Genomic DNA, 18,403 nt, shown 5'->3' with positions numbered 1-18,403 from the left:
TATGATCAACTGATGAAAGCTTTAATTTCAAATTCAGTGTTATTATTTCTCGTCCTGTCCTTTCCCAGACAGAATAATTTTGTATATTTTTCTGTTTAGATCAGAAACTATTAAGTGCCTATTCATCTTATTTCTATAAGGGCTTCATATGTTTTAGGTGTGGTATTTTTTTTTACTCATAGGTGATGTCCAGAGATCAGATTGTGGATGCAGGGAAAAAGAAAACTACAACATTAAGTTTATCCCCAGAAAATTCTTGGTATCCTATGGCTTGCATAATTGTCTTCTATGTGCATGATAATGGGGAAATAATAAATGATTTTCTACATATTCCTGTTCAGCCGACTTTTAAAAATCAGGTAAATATACCAGTCTTCCTTTCATAATAAATGGAGAGGTGGAATTTTATAAACCACCTGGGTTAATAGACTATAGGGTTATATCAGTGCTGCAGAGATGGACTTTGGTATTTTACAAAGACGCATAGAAAAGCATAGAAGGAGGGAGCTGTTAGATTAAGACAATACTGAAAGCTATTTCTCTTGTTAAAAAAAAGAATTTTCTTCTAAAGAGGAATCTGTTATGAAAAGCTGGCATAAACCTTTAAACTAAGCATTCTGACATAATAGATAATTAAATAAGTGCCTGAACAAATAGATATATTCTCCTTGCCAGTGTTTTCTATCAGTAGAGTTACGTTTCCTTTGGGAATTATAGCGTACAGACCATCCCCCAAAAGCGCCACTGAAAACAGCGAGGCAAATGCGCACACAGACACGGCGCGAAAAGGGCACACACGGATCCCTGCAGCTCCTGGAGCCCCAGGGTGGCCGTGCTGGGCCGTGGTGGGAAGGGCACTGAGGTGGCTTGGGGAGGCTTGGAGAGGAGGGTGGTAATATGGCCCAAAATATATAAGGCAATAGAAACATCTCTGATAGTCATGAAAAATATATGAAGATTGGCACATGAGAGAGGTATATTCCAGGGCTGAAAAAGCTTCAAAGTGACAGCAATTTCAAAAAGTACTTTAACCAGTGAACTTAAAACATTGATAAGGACAGATGATAAAATACAGTCCTTCAGGTACTGCTCTATCAAACCATGAAGAACCTTTCTAAAACTGGTAGTTTGAGTGGACTGAGATCTGCCCCATTCAATTGAGACCATGATATCCAGACAGCCACTAGATGGCAGCAAACACATGGCATTTCCTGTATTTTTGTAGCTGTTCAACAGTTGTCCAACTTTTTGTAGCCCAGAACTGGTAACTATACAATAGTGCTTAAAAGTTTGTGAATCTGTTTGTATTTCCAGTATTTCTGAATAAATATGGCCTTAAACCTAATCTATTCTCTGTTTATTTCCTAAAACTAGATAAAGGGAACTCAATTAAGAAAAAGCATTATACAGTACTTGCTTATTTACTTACTGAAGAAAATGATTGAAAGCGACACTGTAATTGCTTTACCAATTGCTAATCTGTGCATAATACACTGATCTTTATTCCAGCTTCATAAGAACTGGGTTTTACCAAATTCAGTTTCCCGCTATGTAGGAAAGCTTATTTATGGAGGTGCACTTAATGGCTTCAACCACAGTTTAAGTTATTATGCAAATAGCTATTTTTTGCCTCATTAAAAGTCCATTTTGTAAGAGTTTAAGCCTCTCAGTGAAGAGAAATGTTTTATTTTGAGAGAAATATTTTTACTTCTCTTTAGTTAGAACAGGTTTTATAAATATATGCAGGTAGTCTTTGACATACAACCATTCAAAGTTACAATGGCACTGAAAAAAGTGACTTACTGGTCTTTGAAACATTAATTTGTAGATAGGTTTTCTTTATGGTGTGATACAGTCTAATTAACATTTGCACAATTCATACAGCTCCTCAGCCAGCAGTATAGCATCTAAAAATAACCTGGATATTTACAACATCAATCAATACACCGTCAATGTTGCCACAAACATTCCTTGTATATGTATCCATAAAGGGCAGGAAGTTAAAAATTTTGACTGTATATCTCTTGCCCAGCGTAAAACCATAATGCATTTCTCAAATGTTGCTTACTGTCACCTTTTATTGCTTTTCAGTCCGAATTCTGCCAATCTAAGCACATTTTATAAATGGATCTCCCTGAAGTTTTTATATTCACTGTTGCTGTTTTTTACATACTATTCTTCCAGGCATTGGGCACATTTACACAATCATTCAGTGAACAAGCCATACCCATATTTTAACATTTCTCCCATTGCACTATTTTTGCAAGCTTTCCATTTTTCAACATTCTCATAGCATTTGTGATTTTCCTTTTCTAGGGCATCAACTTTTACTCCATTTGTTTCAATTCCACACTTGTAGATGTTCCACTATTATTCCTATATATATATATTTAAAGTGTTCACTCCAGTTTTGTTTTAATTCATGTAATCATCTTTATTTTTAATTCCTTTCAATCTATTGGAGGCTTTCTGATCAGTTCCCCTGTCCATTGGATGGGAGGTGATTTGTTATTACTTTTTATTAATTATTCCTTTTCCTTTGGATGTTTAAAATTACCTCAAAAATAAATCCTTCATCAGTAAGTTACTTTGCATTTTAAATATTTCTCTTGAAATTGTTACTGGGTTTCTGGGCCATCAACATCTGTTTATGGTTGTTGTTAATTGCGAAGTCGTGTCCGACCCATCGCGACCCCATGGACAACGTTCCTCCAGGTCTTCCTGTCCTCTACCATCTTCTGGAGTCCATTTAAGTTCACACCTACTGCTTCAGTGACTCCATCCAGCCATCTCATTCTCTGTCGTCCCCTTCTTCTATTGCCCTCAATCTTTCCCAGCATTAGGCCCTTTTCCAGTGAGTCCTTCCTTCTCATTATGTGGCCAAAGTATTTGAGTTTCAACTTCAGGATCTGGCCTTCTAAAGAGCAGTCGGGGTTGATCTCTTCTAGGACTGACCGGTTTGAACGCCTTGCAGTCCAAGGGACTCGCAGGAGTCTTCTCCAGCACCATAGTTCAAAGGCCTCAATTCTTTTGCGCTCAGCCTTTCTTATGGTCCAACTTTCACAGCTATACATTGCAACTGGGAAAACCATGGCCTGGACTATACGCACTTTTGTTGGCAGGGTGATGTCTCTGCTTTTTAGTATGCTGTCTAGATTTGCCATAGCTTTCCTCCCCAGGAGCAAGCGTCTTTTAATTTCTTGGCTGCAGTCCCCATCTGAGGTGATCTTGGAGCCCAGAAAAATAAAATCTGTCACTACCTCCATTTCTTCCCCATCTATTTGCCAGGAATTGAGAGGGCCGGATGCCATGATTTTGGTTTTCTTAATGTTGAGTTTCAAGCCAACTTTTGCACTCTCCTTCTTCACCCGCATCAAGAGGTTCTTTAGTTTCTCTTCACTGTTTATGGTACAGTATAATAAAGGACAAGGGGAAAAAACCCAAAATGATGTAACATTTCAGTCTGCCCAAAAAACTTTCATACAGAGTATATTGTAAAATAAAAAAACAAGAACCCACTATTGATTAATTACAATGCTTGCTCTGCTATGTGAAACAAGACAAAGTGCAATTAATCTTAAATACAGGTAATTAACTAACCAACTAGAATTTATATTTTAAGAAAGTGACTTATTTTTTCTTGCTATATATTAAAACAGAAATGGGGACTTCTGAACTAGTTCTATCAGGAGAGAAAAAGAAATACACAAGAGCCTGGGGCTACTTTGAGCTTGTTCTTGTAATGCTAAGCTGTCGTTTAAAATTACATTCAGTGCAACCAAAGTGAAGCGCAAAATGCTTGTTGCCATAAAGTACCAAGAGGCCAGTTAACTGCTGGAACAAATTTCTTTGTTTTTTCTTTGTCTCCATCTGTTCTTCCTCTTTTCTTTTCCTAGTTTCAAAATGTGGCCTCCATTTCCTTACATTGCTTGTCTGCTCTCTCATTACTTGTTCTCTTTCTTCAGGTGTCCATCTTATGTTCAAAATGGTCAGTTTTTTAAACCCTCGCTATTGCTCGACAGCCCTTTCATAATCCAGATTATCTTTCTGAGCTACCGTATTGTTTGCCCCACACAAGAGAAAATATCAGAAGCTCTTCCCCCCCCCCTCTCCCTCTCTCTCTCTCTCTCACACACACACACACACAATAGTTTCTTTAACACACAGGCCTCAAATCTTTTTCTTAATTTATAGTTCTATTTATCAGAAAATATGTATGATCTTCCACTCAAAAGTAGAACCATTGAATTCCAGAGATCTTTCTCAGAAAATATGTATAGTATTATTGTCCGATTTCTGCATTTGGTTTGATACTTTCACAATTTTGGGACCTGTTTAATTACATCATAGGTAAACTTAACTCAAATGTATACTATTTGATCTTTCCCCAGATTAATATGCATTGGAGTAAAAATAAAGCTGGGCCTGCTGAGGATATCACCCTCAAAATCAAAGTGACAGAACCCCAAACCTCAATTGGACTTTTAGTTATTGACAAAAGTGTAAATTTGTTGGGAAAAAGCAATGATATCACAGAGGATGCCGTAAGTTTTTTTTTCTTTTTCCTTTTGCAAGAGTGCATTGGTTTAGAAGCACTATGTTTTATTGTGACTGGTTTCCTTAAAATGTTGAAACAAATTGAAACCATAAAACAGTTAATATTATGTATTAATGTAAATCTTTCATTTTACTTGCAATAAACTTCATTCTCTGATAATCTGAGTAACTTTATATTCCATATCAAACATATTTGCATTTATTTACTTCATTTTCTGACAAGCATGCACAGTTAAGAAGGAATATATAAGGATACCTAATTCTCATTTTTGTTAAATGAGAATTTAACAAAAGAAAAATGGAAACTAAAAACAAATGTATTGAGTTCACATGCATTTACAAATCACCAGCTAGCTCTTAATGAGTGATGAAAAAGAAATAAAACGTGTTTAGACATTTCCAAGAGGTATGCTGATGATAAAACTGATGGCTAATTATAGCTTAGTCTTTGATGGCATTCTTCACTGCCCTGGTTCAAAATTTTAATTAGTAAATTACTTCCTTGTACAGCAGCTCAATTACTAGGCTTCCATCAAATAACTCTCTTCAGAGAAAAGTCATAATGAATTGATTTTGTTCTGAAGATTTTTTTCACATTTTTCATATTTTCCGGATTGACATATTAAAATATCATACAATAATTATTCACCATGTCCTATTTTATTTCATCCAGTTGTTCCTGGAGTTGAAAAATGTGTGTGGTCCATTAACAAAGATAATAATACATTTTTGTTATCACTGGTTAAATTTTCCTTGAAATATATAAATATTTTTTAAAAAAGTTGGTTAACTATTTTATCTTTGATTTATTTCTATTTTTTTAAAAAAAACAGATACACCACGAGCTAAGTTTATATGATACAAAACCATATTATGGGGAAAGTGGAAATGCTGTAAGCGTCTTTCAGGTACGATTGTATACGTAGGTGCTAATTTTCATGTTCTCGATGCATTTGATTCCTGAAACAATATGAATGTATCTTTCTCTCTTTCACACATACATACATAAAGAGGCCTGGTATTATAGAAACATAGAAAAGAGACCTTGGAGGTCTTCTAGTCCAACCCCACAAGCCAGGAGATTTTATTCTATCCCAGACAAATGTCCAATCTCTTTTTGAAAACCTGCAATGATGGAGTACCCACCACTTTAGGAGGCAAGCTATTCCATTGATTAATTACTTTCACTATCAGGAAGTTTTTCCTTCATTCCAGGTAGGATCTCCCTTTAATGACCTTTTACCCGTTGCTTCTTGTCCTGTCCTCAGATGTTTGTGAGAATAAGTTGACCCTTCCCTTTCTGTGATTGGCCCTCAAGTATTGGAAGACAGCAATCATGTCACCTCTAATTCCGTGTATATGTGTACAGTTTTTTTTTCTATGTGTGCTCTAAAATACATTTTAAAAAATGACATTTATTTATTTATTAAATTTATATGCTGCCCATGTCATGTCTGAGGCAACTCTGGGCAGCATATACTGATATGTTGCATGTAATTAAACTGAAAAATCATTTATGTACTGCATTCAGAACAACAATCTCTGGATATTGACTGATGCCAACCTTTCAGAACATGAGGACTATGATTGTAAGTAAAGACAAATCAAAAAATGAATCCATCATTTCTTGTGTAGATACCTATCTGACTTTCAAACCTGCACTTCTTTATCTGTCTCAGAATAAAGGCCCTTCCTGTTTAATTACTCCATCATACTCTTCTATAGGAAAGGAGATCAAAATTTATCTTTTTTAATACTGTTTACTCTTTAGTCCATATAGTAGTGGAGATGACAGAATCAAAGACAGATTGAATATTCAGTTAAGAATAACTTTATTCGAAATAAAGTTTGATGTAGTGGTTAAGCCAATTTGATCTAATGATTAAAGCACCAGGCTAGAAACCTCGGGTTCTAATTCTGCCTCAGACAAGAAAGCCAGCTGGGTGAATTTGGGCTAGTCACACTCTCTCAGCCCAGCCCACCCCACCCCACAGGGCTGTTGTTGTGGGGAAAATAGCAGGAGGGAGGACTATTCTGTATGTTTCCCACTTTCAGTTATTTATAAAGTAATAAAGGTGGGATAAAACAATTCTAATGAAGAGAAAATATAGTCACAAAGTTAGATTAAATTCATTCTTATTTACATATTATGTTGAAAGAGAGGAAAAGAAAGAGTGCAATGGATTCCTTATCTACTGTGCAACTTTCTTGTCCATTCTAACCATCAGTGGAGGGTTTTTTCTTTAGCAGATTAAGGTCTCCAACCATTTTTTCCTAACCTTTCCCTTTTTCTAGCTATACAAACCCCATGAATATTGGGTTCATGCAGGTTTCTTCTAAAGCAGCTTTGCTTCCTTACAGAAATAATTGTGCAGTCATATTACTCAATTATTTCCTTAAGACCTTCATTCAGCCCACTGCAGGAAAAACTCTTCTGAACTCTACAGATCTGATCTTAGGACTGTGATTTCAGGTCCCCTCAGAGTGCTCCCCCATCTCTGAATTTCTTCACTCTTCTGGTTTTCTTATAACGGTCTACCCTCTCTCAGTGTTTGCTGCTTCTTATGTGCTGTTGCCCTCCAAAGCAAATCTTAACGGGATGAGTGGGTTAGTTCATTGGTTCAAATGTTTTCATTTGGAGCAAATGTTTTTTATAGATTTTTAAATGTAAAAACATACAGAAAAGAATCAGACAGTGTTTGGGCTGGGAGGAAGATGAGATTGCACTTTCCAAAATATATGAGATAGCCAATTTTGAAAAAAAAAACCTAGGCATTCTACAATATGACAAGCCCTTTTAAGAATGGAGACTTTGGCCAACAAAGTTGACAAAAGTTATAAAAAATATGAGAGACTCTCAGCTTGGGTGCAAGTTTCAGAAAGTAAGATTTTATACAGTAAATTTTTCCTGGGAAAAGACTAACGTCAGTCTCTCATTTTTCTTGATGTTGAACTGTGAATCACACAGCAAAATACACATCTTTTCCAGATGCTGTAGATAAATAAGTCTATGTTAATTAGGCAGATAGATAGACAAGACAAACTTTTCTTTTAATCTCAGCTTTCAGTTGATTGGTCAAATAGCTTTTCATTTAGCTATTTATTGGTTCTTATCCTGGTTATATTCTTAAGAGACCAGTAATCATCAGTTTATATTTTCTAGTACATATTCTGACCAGCTAATGAAGTAGACACAGTATAGAGAAAGCTGTCTGCATAAAATGTGATAGAGGAAAATAAAAAGAGTGCAAACCCAGACTGTAAACACTTGCTATAGATAGTTGGTTGGTAGCTTGTGATACTTAGACAAAAATAAGTTGACAAAGAGACAGATGTAATTTATAACAAAGTGCAGTGTAGATATTAAACTTAATATCTGAAACCTGTATTCCATTCTATGAGTGAAGGTGTGGCATTGTTTGTATAATTCAGGGGAAATATGCTCTGAAGTGAATCTCCTAGCTCAGGGGTAGGCAACCTTGGCTCTTTTATGACTCGTGGACTTCAACTCCCAGAATTCCTGAGCCAGCATGGAATTCTGGGAGTTGAAGTCCATGAGTCATAAAAGAGCCAAAGTTGTCTACCCCTGCCCTAGCTCTTCTCCTGCTCAGTGTAGCTACAATCTCTCCTTCTTTTGTTTTAAGGCTGCTATTTTATGTGCGTCCATTATGAACACCACTTTTTTTAACAAGAGGAGGCCAGAGAGGATGCTTATGTTTCTTTCTAACCTCCCTTTAAAAATGATGCAGGAGAGGGGTTTTTTCCCCCAACTGTGTTGGCACAGTTTGATCTGATGGCTTTCATGCTCTGTGTTAGTTTTGTGAGTCTTCCTCTTCTGTGGGACGAATTTGGCTAAATTAAGTTTTAAATGTTTACCCTCCAACTCTTTGTATTTTTAAAAATATAATTACTAGGATACTTTTCAGAACAATGTGAGACATGTTGCTGGGTGGGTGGGGGAACAGAGAAAGGGAAAATTTGGCAAAAATCAAGCCCCTTTCATCAATGGCATCTCATCATATATCTGGGGATGGAACAGGCCCTTCTTGTGACATAAATTAAACTATCTGACCCAATTTATCTTGCTCTCTTGCATCCAAAACCCTCACCCTTTTCTTTTCCCTTTAGTACCATTTTATTATTTCGATTATGACCTGGTTACCCACCCTGTATCCCATGAAAATAACCCAGCACTGCATGACGGTGATGTCCATGTGAGGAAGAATTTTCCAGAGACTTGGCTTTGGCAGGAAATAATGACAAGGTATAAACTTGTGTGAAGATAGCTTTCTTTATTTTCCCTTGCAGATAATCATAAATGTTTGTGGGACTTCCAGGGAAGAAATTATAAATTAAGGACAGTTCTGCTAAAGCTGGAATGAAAACCTGGCAAATAAAAAAATTCTTAATTGTGTAACTTTATAGTAAAAGTTTCTGAAAAACAAAAAGTGATTATGTTGCCTTCTGTTCCCCCTCACCTACAAAGTGACCTCAGGGCCCATTTTTCTGCTTCTTCTCCGATACCCACTTCTATCCTTTTGCCAATTATAAGTGCTCCAGTTGGTTCTGGCTTGGGTGCTTTACTTGGTTGCAGGCTAACGTCAGCAGCTTAATTGCTTTTTTTGCAGGCTTTTTATTTGAGTTCTGACTTTGTTTTAATATCTGCATGCTAAAGTGTACAAAATAAAATACATTTTATTAAAGAATTTATTATAGCACTGATTGAAGGGTGATTACAACCGGTCCTCAGTTCTAGCTGTCCCAGCACTCCCCCATGGTCACGATTTGAGCACTTGCAAACCAGTTTGCACTTATGATTGGTTGCAGCGACAATTATGTGACTACCATTTGTGACTTTTCCTGAGGGCTTCTCCAGAAAGTCAATAGGGAAGCTAGCAGGGAAGGTCACAAACTACTGAGCTAAGTCTGTCCCACTGTCCTGCAGTTTCCTTATGAGAAGCAGCCATTTGGAGCCCAGATGGACAGTCTCATCCTTTCCTTGTCTAAAGAGGTTCCATGTGAGGAGGCTTCTTGCAAGTTTGTTGGTCTTAGCCATGTTGTTGTCTCTAGTCCTCTGGAGTTTTAGCTTGCCATTGCCTTGCCCAGAAGTCCCCAAGGAAAATGAAATCTTATATACCCAAGTTTTATTTATTTATTGTTGATATGGGAAGTTATTTTTTTCTCAAAAATGGACTGTCCTGTTGAAAAACAGCTTATCAAATGGCCATTTTCCCCCAATCACCTATCTCCCTGAACTGGAGTTGAACTAAATTGAAACTGATGGCTTTTTTGTTTCATATTTCCCCAAATGTATATATTTCTTTGGACCAGTGTATTGTGAGAGCCAGTTTGGTGTAGTGGTTAAGGCATCAGGCTAGAAACTAGGAGACCAAGAGTTCTAGTGCCACCTGAGGCAAAAAGCCAGGTGGATGACTTTGGGCCAGTGAGACCAGTCAGTCTCCCTCAGCCCTAAGAAGAAGGCAATGGCAAATCTCTTCCGAAAAACCTTGCAGAGATTTTTCCAGATAATTGCAAAGAATCAAAACTAATTTGACGGCACTCACACACAGTGTATTGTGGTGAACTATAAAATGTGTAAGAAAAAAATAGTGTCTAAATATATAGCAGATGCCTGCTGGAACATATACCCAAAAGAAGATCCTTAGATTACAATATGTTAAATGAATGTTTAGAATTGAGTGTTTCTATGTCTTGTAATGCAGAGGTCCCCAACCTTTTGGGCACCAGGGACCAGTTATGTTGAGAGAGGTTTTTACACGGATCAGAAGGAGCGAGGTTTTGTGTGCTGCCTGCATCCTGTGGATGGGGTTTGCTTGTTTGTGCGGATTGGTTGCTGGCATGCTGTGGCCCGGTACTGATCCACAGACCGGGGGTTTGAGGATCCCTGTTGTAATGTTTTCAACTCCCCAAAACATATATATGTGACAGTTACCTTCATGCTGTGAGACATGAATGGATTTTTTTGGTCTACCATGAGCATAGTGCAAATTCCTTACTTATTCCTGTAAAAAAATAACTTAATTAAAGAAAACAAGATTCCGACACCAGGAAAGTCACTCTAGATTTGCTTTCTCTTTTAATCTGTCTTTTCTCATCTTTAGATCTACTGAAGCAACAATAAATGTTACTGTTCCTGATACCATTACATCCTGGGTAGCCAGCGCATTTATAATATCTGAAAATCTTGGATTGGGTGTGATTAAAATACCCGTTGAGGTAATAAATCTACTCATTTGCTGTGAAAAAAAGAACTTACAAGCATTTGATGAAGTTCATATTTAGTAGTATAGCTTCTGTTCAGCAGTCCCTCAGTCATTCATTTTCTTAAAAGAATATTTCTATACAATTCATCATCAACATTTTATTTCAGGATAGTTTCTTTTAAAGTCATAAAAGGTAAACACAAATGAAACTGAAAATATAGTATTTGTTATCTATGAGCACAGCAGCCTTAAAATAAGATAATTTTTAGGTGATATTTTTTAGCATAAGGTACGTAATTAAAAAAGCTGGGACATTTCAAGCATCTTTCCAACAATTCAAAGATTATTTTGCATGTGCCAAGGACCCAGAGGAAGGAATCACGATAGAGAAAGAACATTCTCTAAGTGAAATTTAATCATATTGAAATAGGAGAGAGATCCATGTATTAGTAGTATCATGTAGCTGGGCACAATGACTCTCCTGTTTTGTATAAAGATTGTGGACTTTGAGCAAAGAATGGAAAGATGCTGGCAGGTTTAATGTAACATTGTTTTCAATGCATTGGTGGATATATTTTGGTGAATTTTTCAAACCCATTTCCATAGGAATTGGTCCCTGAATACTGTAGCTCAGCATGCTCTGTTAATCTCTCCTGAAATAGTAGAGATGGTGAAACTAACTCAGCAAATTGCTGAGAAGAGCTTTTGGTATGTTGTGTATAACACATCTAGAAGAGCAAAACTAGTAAAGCAACTAGAACACTGCAAGAGATGAGCAGACCGTAGAGGGCAGTCCAATATAAGAAAAGGGGTTGGTGAGTCAACCAACAACGCATTTTCAAAGTAAAGTTAACTTTTTGTTGCCTTAAAAATAAAGAAGGCTTCCTGTTCTCCATAAGATCTGGAATATTCTATATTCTTGGCTCCTCCACCAGGGCTTCTCAGATGACATGGGAATAGTATGGGCTTAGTGCTGTGAGGCCCTCACCTGGATTCTTTTAAGATAAGAATTTTAGTTTTAAAATATGGAATTAATATAATAAACAACATTCAGTATTAAATCTTAGATATAATAAAGCAAAAAGTTTGTTGAGGTCCAGATCTTGAATTTGCACCCGCACTTACTACACATGTAATAAAAAAATTATTTAGAGGCATCCTCTCATTCAATTTTTGGATTCAGATCTTAAAGTTTATTTCAGGATTAGATACAAAATACAGTTAACATTTATTTAATGTATATTGGTAAATATTGTTTTAATGAGACAGTTTCAGGCTTTATCAAAGGATGTGCTTGGCTACACATGCTTCAGTTGAAAACCTTTTATAGATTCAAAACCAGAATTTCACGTCAGTTTTCTCAGTGACTGATTTCACCACTGCACATTCTTGGCTTACTTAGTTTCTATTCAGAGACTTCCATATGGCTACATCATGTTACATATTAATGTGCATGAAAAATATTTGTATAGAAACTGAGTGTTTCAAAGGCTTTGTGTGTATAGCATTCAGTTTTAACTTGGGTGAATTATTAACAGAAATGACTTTTGTGTGGTTTAATTTTGTTTCGCTGTAATCTGGCCCGTCCCATTTATTTTCTTGCTAAGCTTCCTTGCAGAGCTTTCTCTCTCAAAATCGGAGAGAGTCTGGTAGCAACTTTTAATCAAACTGCCTTAGCTGATGGATGATTTAAATATGTAAAGATAAGGCAGGAGAAAGAAGGTGTAATGCAGATGAAGACCTACAATGTGAATATAGTATGAATCATAAGTTTTAATCAAGAGTGGCTTGTACAGATGGGTTCCCCACTTTGAACTTCATCTCCCTCTACATTCATCACTCCTCTGCTTGACTACTTCACTACCTGCTTTCTGAATACATAGCCAGTCCAAATGCTAATTGGAAATTTGGAAATATGTGGGAAATTGTTCTTTAATTTCAGCTCATGACTAAGATCTCGTAGATCACATTATTGTTTCATATTTTGGCATGAGGAAAAAATGTGCCATATGCTCATCTTGAAGAAGTGGGTTGTAAGCACTTAGAGTACAAGTAGAGCTGAGGAGCTGCTGAAATTTTAAGGAATGCAGCACTCATATTTGCTTTCAGAGGAAAAATCAGTGGCATCAGCACTGAAGTGAAGTAAGTAAGCTTGTGTATTTTGGACTTCGACTTCTTATGCATCAAACAGATATAGAAAGCACTACTTTTCAGAAAAGAAGTTGAAAAACATGGGAGATATTTTTGTAACACGAAGCACCATCTAATCATAATCATTACCAGCTGTTTCTGCTTCTCTTGATTCTTCCCATTTTTGATGTCTGAAAATTGAGAATTTGAAGCAAGCTTCTCTATCTCTTAACTAATTTATTGGGCCTGTATATTTCAAAGTATGCCAAATACACTTAATCTCTGCCTTTTTAGGTGCAGTGTAAAGCTAGGAAATATTTTATAATCCTTTTCTCAGAATTTTTCATTTTTTTTCAGGGAAAACTCTTCAAAAACAGGGGAAAGTTTTCTCTTTGCTGATCTTCAAATCACTAATTCTTAAGTAACAAATAGTACTCCACAATGGTTTAATAATGTATAACTTTTGTTTTTCAGTTAGAAGTCTTCCAGCCTTTTTTTGTTTCCTTAAACCTTCCTCCTAGTGTCATAAGAGGAGAACAATTTATATTGGAAGTAAACATCTTCAATTATTTGAAAGAAAGCACTGAGGTAAATATATTGAAACTTTGTTTTATAGGGTTTTTTTTAAACAAATCTGCTTTTTTTGCATTCTCTTTGCTATTACCACCCCAGGTTAATTTCAGTCTGATTGATTTTTTTTATACTTATTGTTTAAGTATAAAGTATTGTTATTCCCCTAGATCAGGGGTGTCAAACTCTCAATGTCACATGATGTCTCGCGACGTCTCGTGACTTTTTTTCCATTGCCGGCAATGGGGTGGGCGCAGTTTCACTATGATGCATTCGGCCCATGGGCCGGCAGTTTGACACCCCTGCCGTAGATTAAAAGAAAATGCCAACAAAGTTATACTTATGCATATATTAGGATTTTGCATCAATCTCAGGATTTAGTTTGAAGGTAGATATGGAAAACAGTTTGACTCATAGGCCCCTCAGTTCACATCATCAGAGGCTTGACTTGATAAGCTGGGAACAGAGATCCAATTGGGTCAGTTTTGCCTCTGCTCTTCTGAAAGAGCTCAGCAAAGCACCTCAAAAACCTTCTAAGATACTAAATATGAACACAGAGAGATGTGAACAAAGCAAGTTCCCCTTCCCAAATATTGCAACTTGAGAGTTAAACCAGATAAACCATTCCTATGTAATTATTAGATAGTCATTCAGATTCCCACTCTGCTATTTGTTCTGACATCTTTCTTCTAGGGCACAGGTCGGCAACCTGCGGCTCCGGAGCCGCATGCGGCTCTTTGAGCCTTCCCCTGCGACTCCCAGCCTCCTCTGCCTTTGCAGAGAGAGACAGAGACAGAGAGAGGAATTGCGCTTCCCTGCTTCTCTCTCTCTCTCTCTCTCTCTCTCTCTCTCTCTCTCTCTCTCTGTGTGTGTTTTTGTGTGTGTGTGTGTGTGTGTGTGTGTGTGTGTATAAAAAAAAGAGAGTGCACTCACAGTGTTCTCTGAGGAGCTGAAAAGCTTACTGGGCGGAGCTCTTCCCTTTGCTGCGTCTCTGCAGGAAGCAGGAAGAGCAGGAGAGAGCTAGCTAGCCCAGCTAGGCTGACTCAGGAATTCTGGGAGTTGAAGTCCATGAGTCATAAAAGAGACGAGGTTGACTACCCCTGATCTTGTTGGACAACAGCCTGAAGCTTGTCAGGTGAGCAGCAGATAGGAGAGGGGGGGGAGAGAGAGAGAGAAAGAAAGAGAGCGGGGAAGAGGAGTGACAGACCAAGGGCAGATAGAGAGGGAGAGAGAGAGAGACCCTTTTGACATCTAAAATGAAGATAACACTGCATATATCATTTTTTTACCTGTGTGTGTGTGTGTGTGTGTGTGTGTGTGTGTGTATACATACATACATATACATATATATATATACACACACACACATACATACACACACACACACACACACAAACACACACACACCTATAATAAAGGTAAAAAATGATATATGCAGTGTTATCTTCATTTTAGATATCAAAATGATTTTGCGGCTCCCAGTGTTTTGTTTTTGGTGGGAAACGGGTCCAAGTGGCTCTTTTAAGTGTTTTGGGTTGCCTACCCCTGTTCTAGGGAGCAATAGAATTAAGTTCTATCTTACCTCAAAATGTTGAATTACAACTGAAGCTTTAGTGAGGCTCAAATTGTTTTAGCCACTTCATGCTGCAATGCTGTGGCCAAGCCCAGGTGATTCTGTGCATATCCTTTATATCTATCAGTGTTTTGGTAGGAATATTGTTATATTCTGCCAAGTTTAGGAACTTCCAGATGTAATTCAATGCCTTTTTATGCTTTCAGAAGGAGTTTTCCTGTGATAACTTTCTTTCTTTCTTTCTTTCTTTCTTTCTTTCTTTCTTTCTTTCTTTCTTTCTTTCTTTCTTTCTTTCTTTCTTTTTCAAAATATTCTTTTCACTCATCTGATCATTTCCCCAGGTTCAATACTGTAGTTATAGTGTTAACTATTGCTGCTAGTAGAACAAAACATTAACTGACCACTTCTGTTTTGTAGGTGACAGTAACCCTTGATATGAGTGATAGCTTTGAAATTTTTATTATCTCTAATGATATAAATGCCATTGGAAACCAGCATTCTATTTGGATACCAAGTGAAGATGGGAAGACTGTCTTCTTTCCGATTATGCCAAAGCAGATTGGAGAAATTCCCATCAGAGTGACAGCAATATCACCCATTGCTTCTGACGCTATTCTCCAGAGACTATTAGTGAAGGTAATTTAAAGCAGCCATATTTCAAGAATCTTTATCTGAGACAGATGAGAAGCTTTTACCCAAATCCCGTTTTGATCATTTTTAAAAGCATCTATGAATCATTCAAACAGAAGTCAGAAAATCTTGCAGTAAAATACTGAAGAAGATGAGGTTGGAGTTCCCTTGAAGCTGAGGGGTGAGGTAGGGCCTTGTTTGAAGTAAGGCCTAACACACCAACTTCACAGTTTTTAGATAAATTTCCTACAGAGTTTATTAAGTAAGGCAAGGTTTCTGATTTGCCAAGTGAGGTGATGGCAGACATATTTAAATCTATATTGCCAGTTCCTGATACAGACCGTGAGTGATAGGACAAAGCTACACTTATATATAGTAAGATTCAGTTGTGATGAAATCTTTCAAGCTTCTGAAACATGAGCATATGAAAAAACGCTTACTTTTGCAATATTTTTCATTTGCTTTGTAAGATGTAAAATCTTGAATGTAGTTCTCAGTGCTCCTTCATAAATTGCTGAATTGTACAGAATGAAAAGGGATGAAATAATTGAGAATATTAAATTACAAGAACTTTAATTTATGTGTTGGCTTGCAGTGTTTGGAATATATTCCCCCCTCCTCAATAGTCACTCAAAAACAAAGCTTTTCCTACTGGTTATTGGGTTGACTATGCTTCAAAAAAGGCCTGGACCAATTCATAGAAGAATGGGAATCAATGGCTAATATAGATAGTCCTTGATTTACAACCATTTGTTTGGTGACCATTTGAAGTTACAATGGCACTGAAAAAAGTGACCTACCACCTGTCCTAGGACCCACAACCCTTGTAGCATCCCAATGGACACATGATTAAATTCAGCTGCTTGGCAATTGTTTATTTAGATAAACAATTATTGTTTACATGTGTAATATTTGTTTATTTTTAATAGGCTGAAGGATTAGAACAAACTTATTCAGAGACAGTTCTTCTGGACTTATCCAAAAGAACTAATCTTACGGAAATTTTGAATTTCAATTTCCCCTCTGATGTAGTTCCTGGCAGTGAAAGAGTGCAAGTTACAGTTACTGGTAAGCATAACTGTATTTCCTCGGAATACAGTTTTAGTTGTATCTAATTGCTGAGCGAATCATCATGTTAGTTATTTACTTATTTATTTAGTAACTAGTGTTATTTTAGAATTGCTATTGTATGTACATATTGTATGGATGGAAAAGAGATGATTCCTGAGATACTTTTATATATCAATTTATGCAATTGGTTTATTTCATTATCTTTTTTGCTAACATTAACATAGTTATCTTGCTTAAATTAATATGTCATTCTGTATCTGCTGAATATGTGAATATCTTCTTTCTTACTGATATTATTGATTTTGTTTGCAGATTGTTTTTTTTAAAAAATGAATTATGATGATGATACTCTAATCTTCCATGGCTGAATGTCAGTACCATAATAGAGAGTTCTTATATTACCCTAGCCTTTCCCAATTGACATGTGAATTTCAATTTCCATGATTCTCAGTAACGGCCACATGACTGGGTACTCTGAAAATTGAAGTCTACACATTAAGAGATTAGTTAGATTGGGAATACCTTTATTTAAAATATGTTTTTTATGGTAATACCTGCGTTGATTTTGATCCTAAAAACAAGCTAGCTGGTTGAGAGAATTGATTAAAAAGTTTTATTATAGAACATTTTAATCCCCCCCCCCCGCTTTGGTCTTTGTTTACATGTTTACTTTTTGTTAGTGTTGCCCCTTCCATCACTGACTTGTAAATTTATCTTTCAGGTGACCAGCTTAGTTCCTCTATCACTGGTTTGGAATCACTAGTCAAGATGCCTTATGGTTGTGGGGAACAAAACATGATTAACTTTGCACCTAATATTTATATTTTGGATTATTTGAGTAAAACGGGCAAGCTCCAAACCCAATTTAAATCAAAAGTCGTGTCATATATGAGAGAAGGTAGGGATATGTTTGGGTAAGGAATATACAATTCAGTGTGCATTTCTTTGAAAGCATTTAGACCAACTGTTCATTCTTGAAGGAGTTTTTGTTTGAGAGAAGCTGTAACACTATCGTAGCATAAAGATTAGAGACTTTAAAAACTTACTCACCTTAGGAAGCTCATTCCATATTTTTTTTTTCATTTCTGTATTGTTATGCAGTTACAGTTCACATGACATGTAGATGTCCCAGGACTACATGGTTGTCTGGCCCATTTTAAAAGTTAGTTAAATTAGTTTAAATTTGGTAGTGTCACACCAGGAGTAACTGTATTTAGACTTACATCCCAGATCAGTCTCCCACAAAGATAGAACAAAAGCTACCGACCACAGAAAGAGTTTTGTTTGCTTTGTTTAACTCCATGGGTTACATTTCGCCTGACACTTGAACTTTGACTACTCCAAAGTTGCACAGTTAGTTTCAAAAATAATGAACATCTGTTTTTTAAAAACTTCTTTGAAGTCTGAAAGCAGCCTGTCATTTTGCTTGTAGATTGATTTATTTTGCCATATTTTTTTAAAATTCTCCAAACATTAGTTTTATTGAAGCTATTTAAAATGAGTCATAATGGTATGCTAAATTGAAATTTAGTAATTATTGTTTCATTTAAACAATACCTGGAGTTTGGGATTTAATATTCTTTGAGAACATTCAAATAATTCATGGTCTTTGAATTCTTTTCTAGACAAAACAGAAACTCTTTCACGT

The 18,403-nt window shown here is 36.4% G+C and overlaps 1 protein-coding gene across 1 annotated transcript in view; it reads left to right on the top strand.

The window, feature by feature from the left end:
• CD109 (CD109 molecule) overlaps positions 1–18,403 on the top strand; it is a 76,219-nt gene that overhangs the window by 32,689 nt on the left and 25,127 nt on the right. The window contains exons 14-23 of the mRNA XM_039346638.1: positions 183–359; positions 4,392–4,544; positions 5,391–5,465; positions 6,089–6,146; positions 8,686–8,821; positions 10,680–10,794; positions 13,386–13,499; positions 15,472–15,690; positions 16,614–16,752; positions 17,477–17,653. Coding sequence (XP_039202572.1) covers positions 183–359; positions 4,392–4,544; positions 5,391–5,465; positions 6,089–6,146; positions 8,686–8,821; positions 10,680–10,794; positions 13,386–13,499; positions 15,472–15,690; positions 16,614–16,752; positions 17,477–17,653 — 1,363 coding nt within the window. The remainder of the gene's footprint in view (positions 1–182; positions 360–4,391; positions 4,545–5,390; positions 5,466–6,088; positions 6,147–8,685; positions 8,822–10,679; positions 10,795–13,385; positions 13,500–15,471; positions 15,691–16,613; positions 16,753–17,476; positions 17,654–18,403) is intronic.

Source organism: Crotalus tigris, unplaced genomic scaffold (assembly GCF_016545835.1).
Source record: "Crotalus tigris isolate CLP2741 ecotype Arizona unplaced genomic scaffold, ASM1654583v1 scf7180000018016.4438896, whole genome shotgun sequence".
Taxonomy (NCBI): Eukaryota; Metazoa; Chordata; class Lepidosauria; order Squamata; family Viperidae; genus Crotalus; species Crotalus tigris.
Note: the sequence above shows the minus strand (reverse complement) of the source record. Positions and strands in the feature narration are given on the sequence as shown.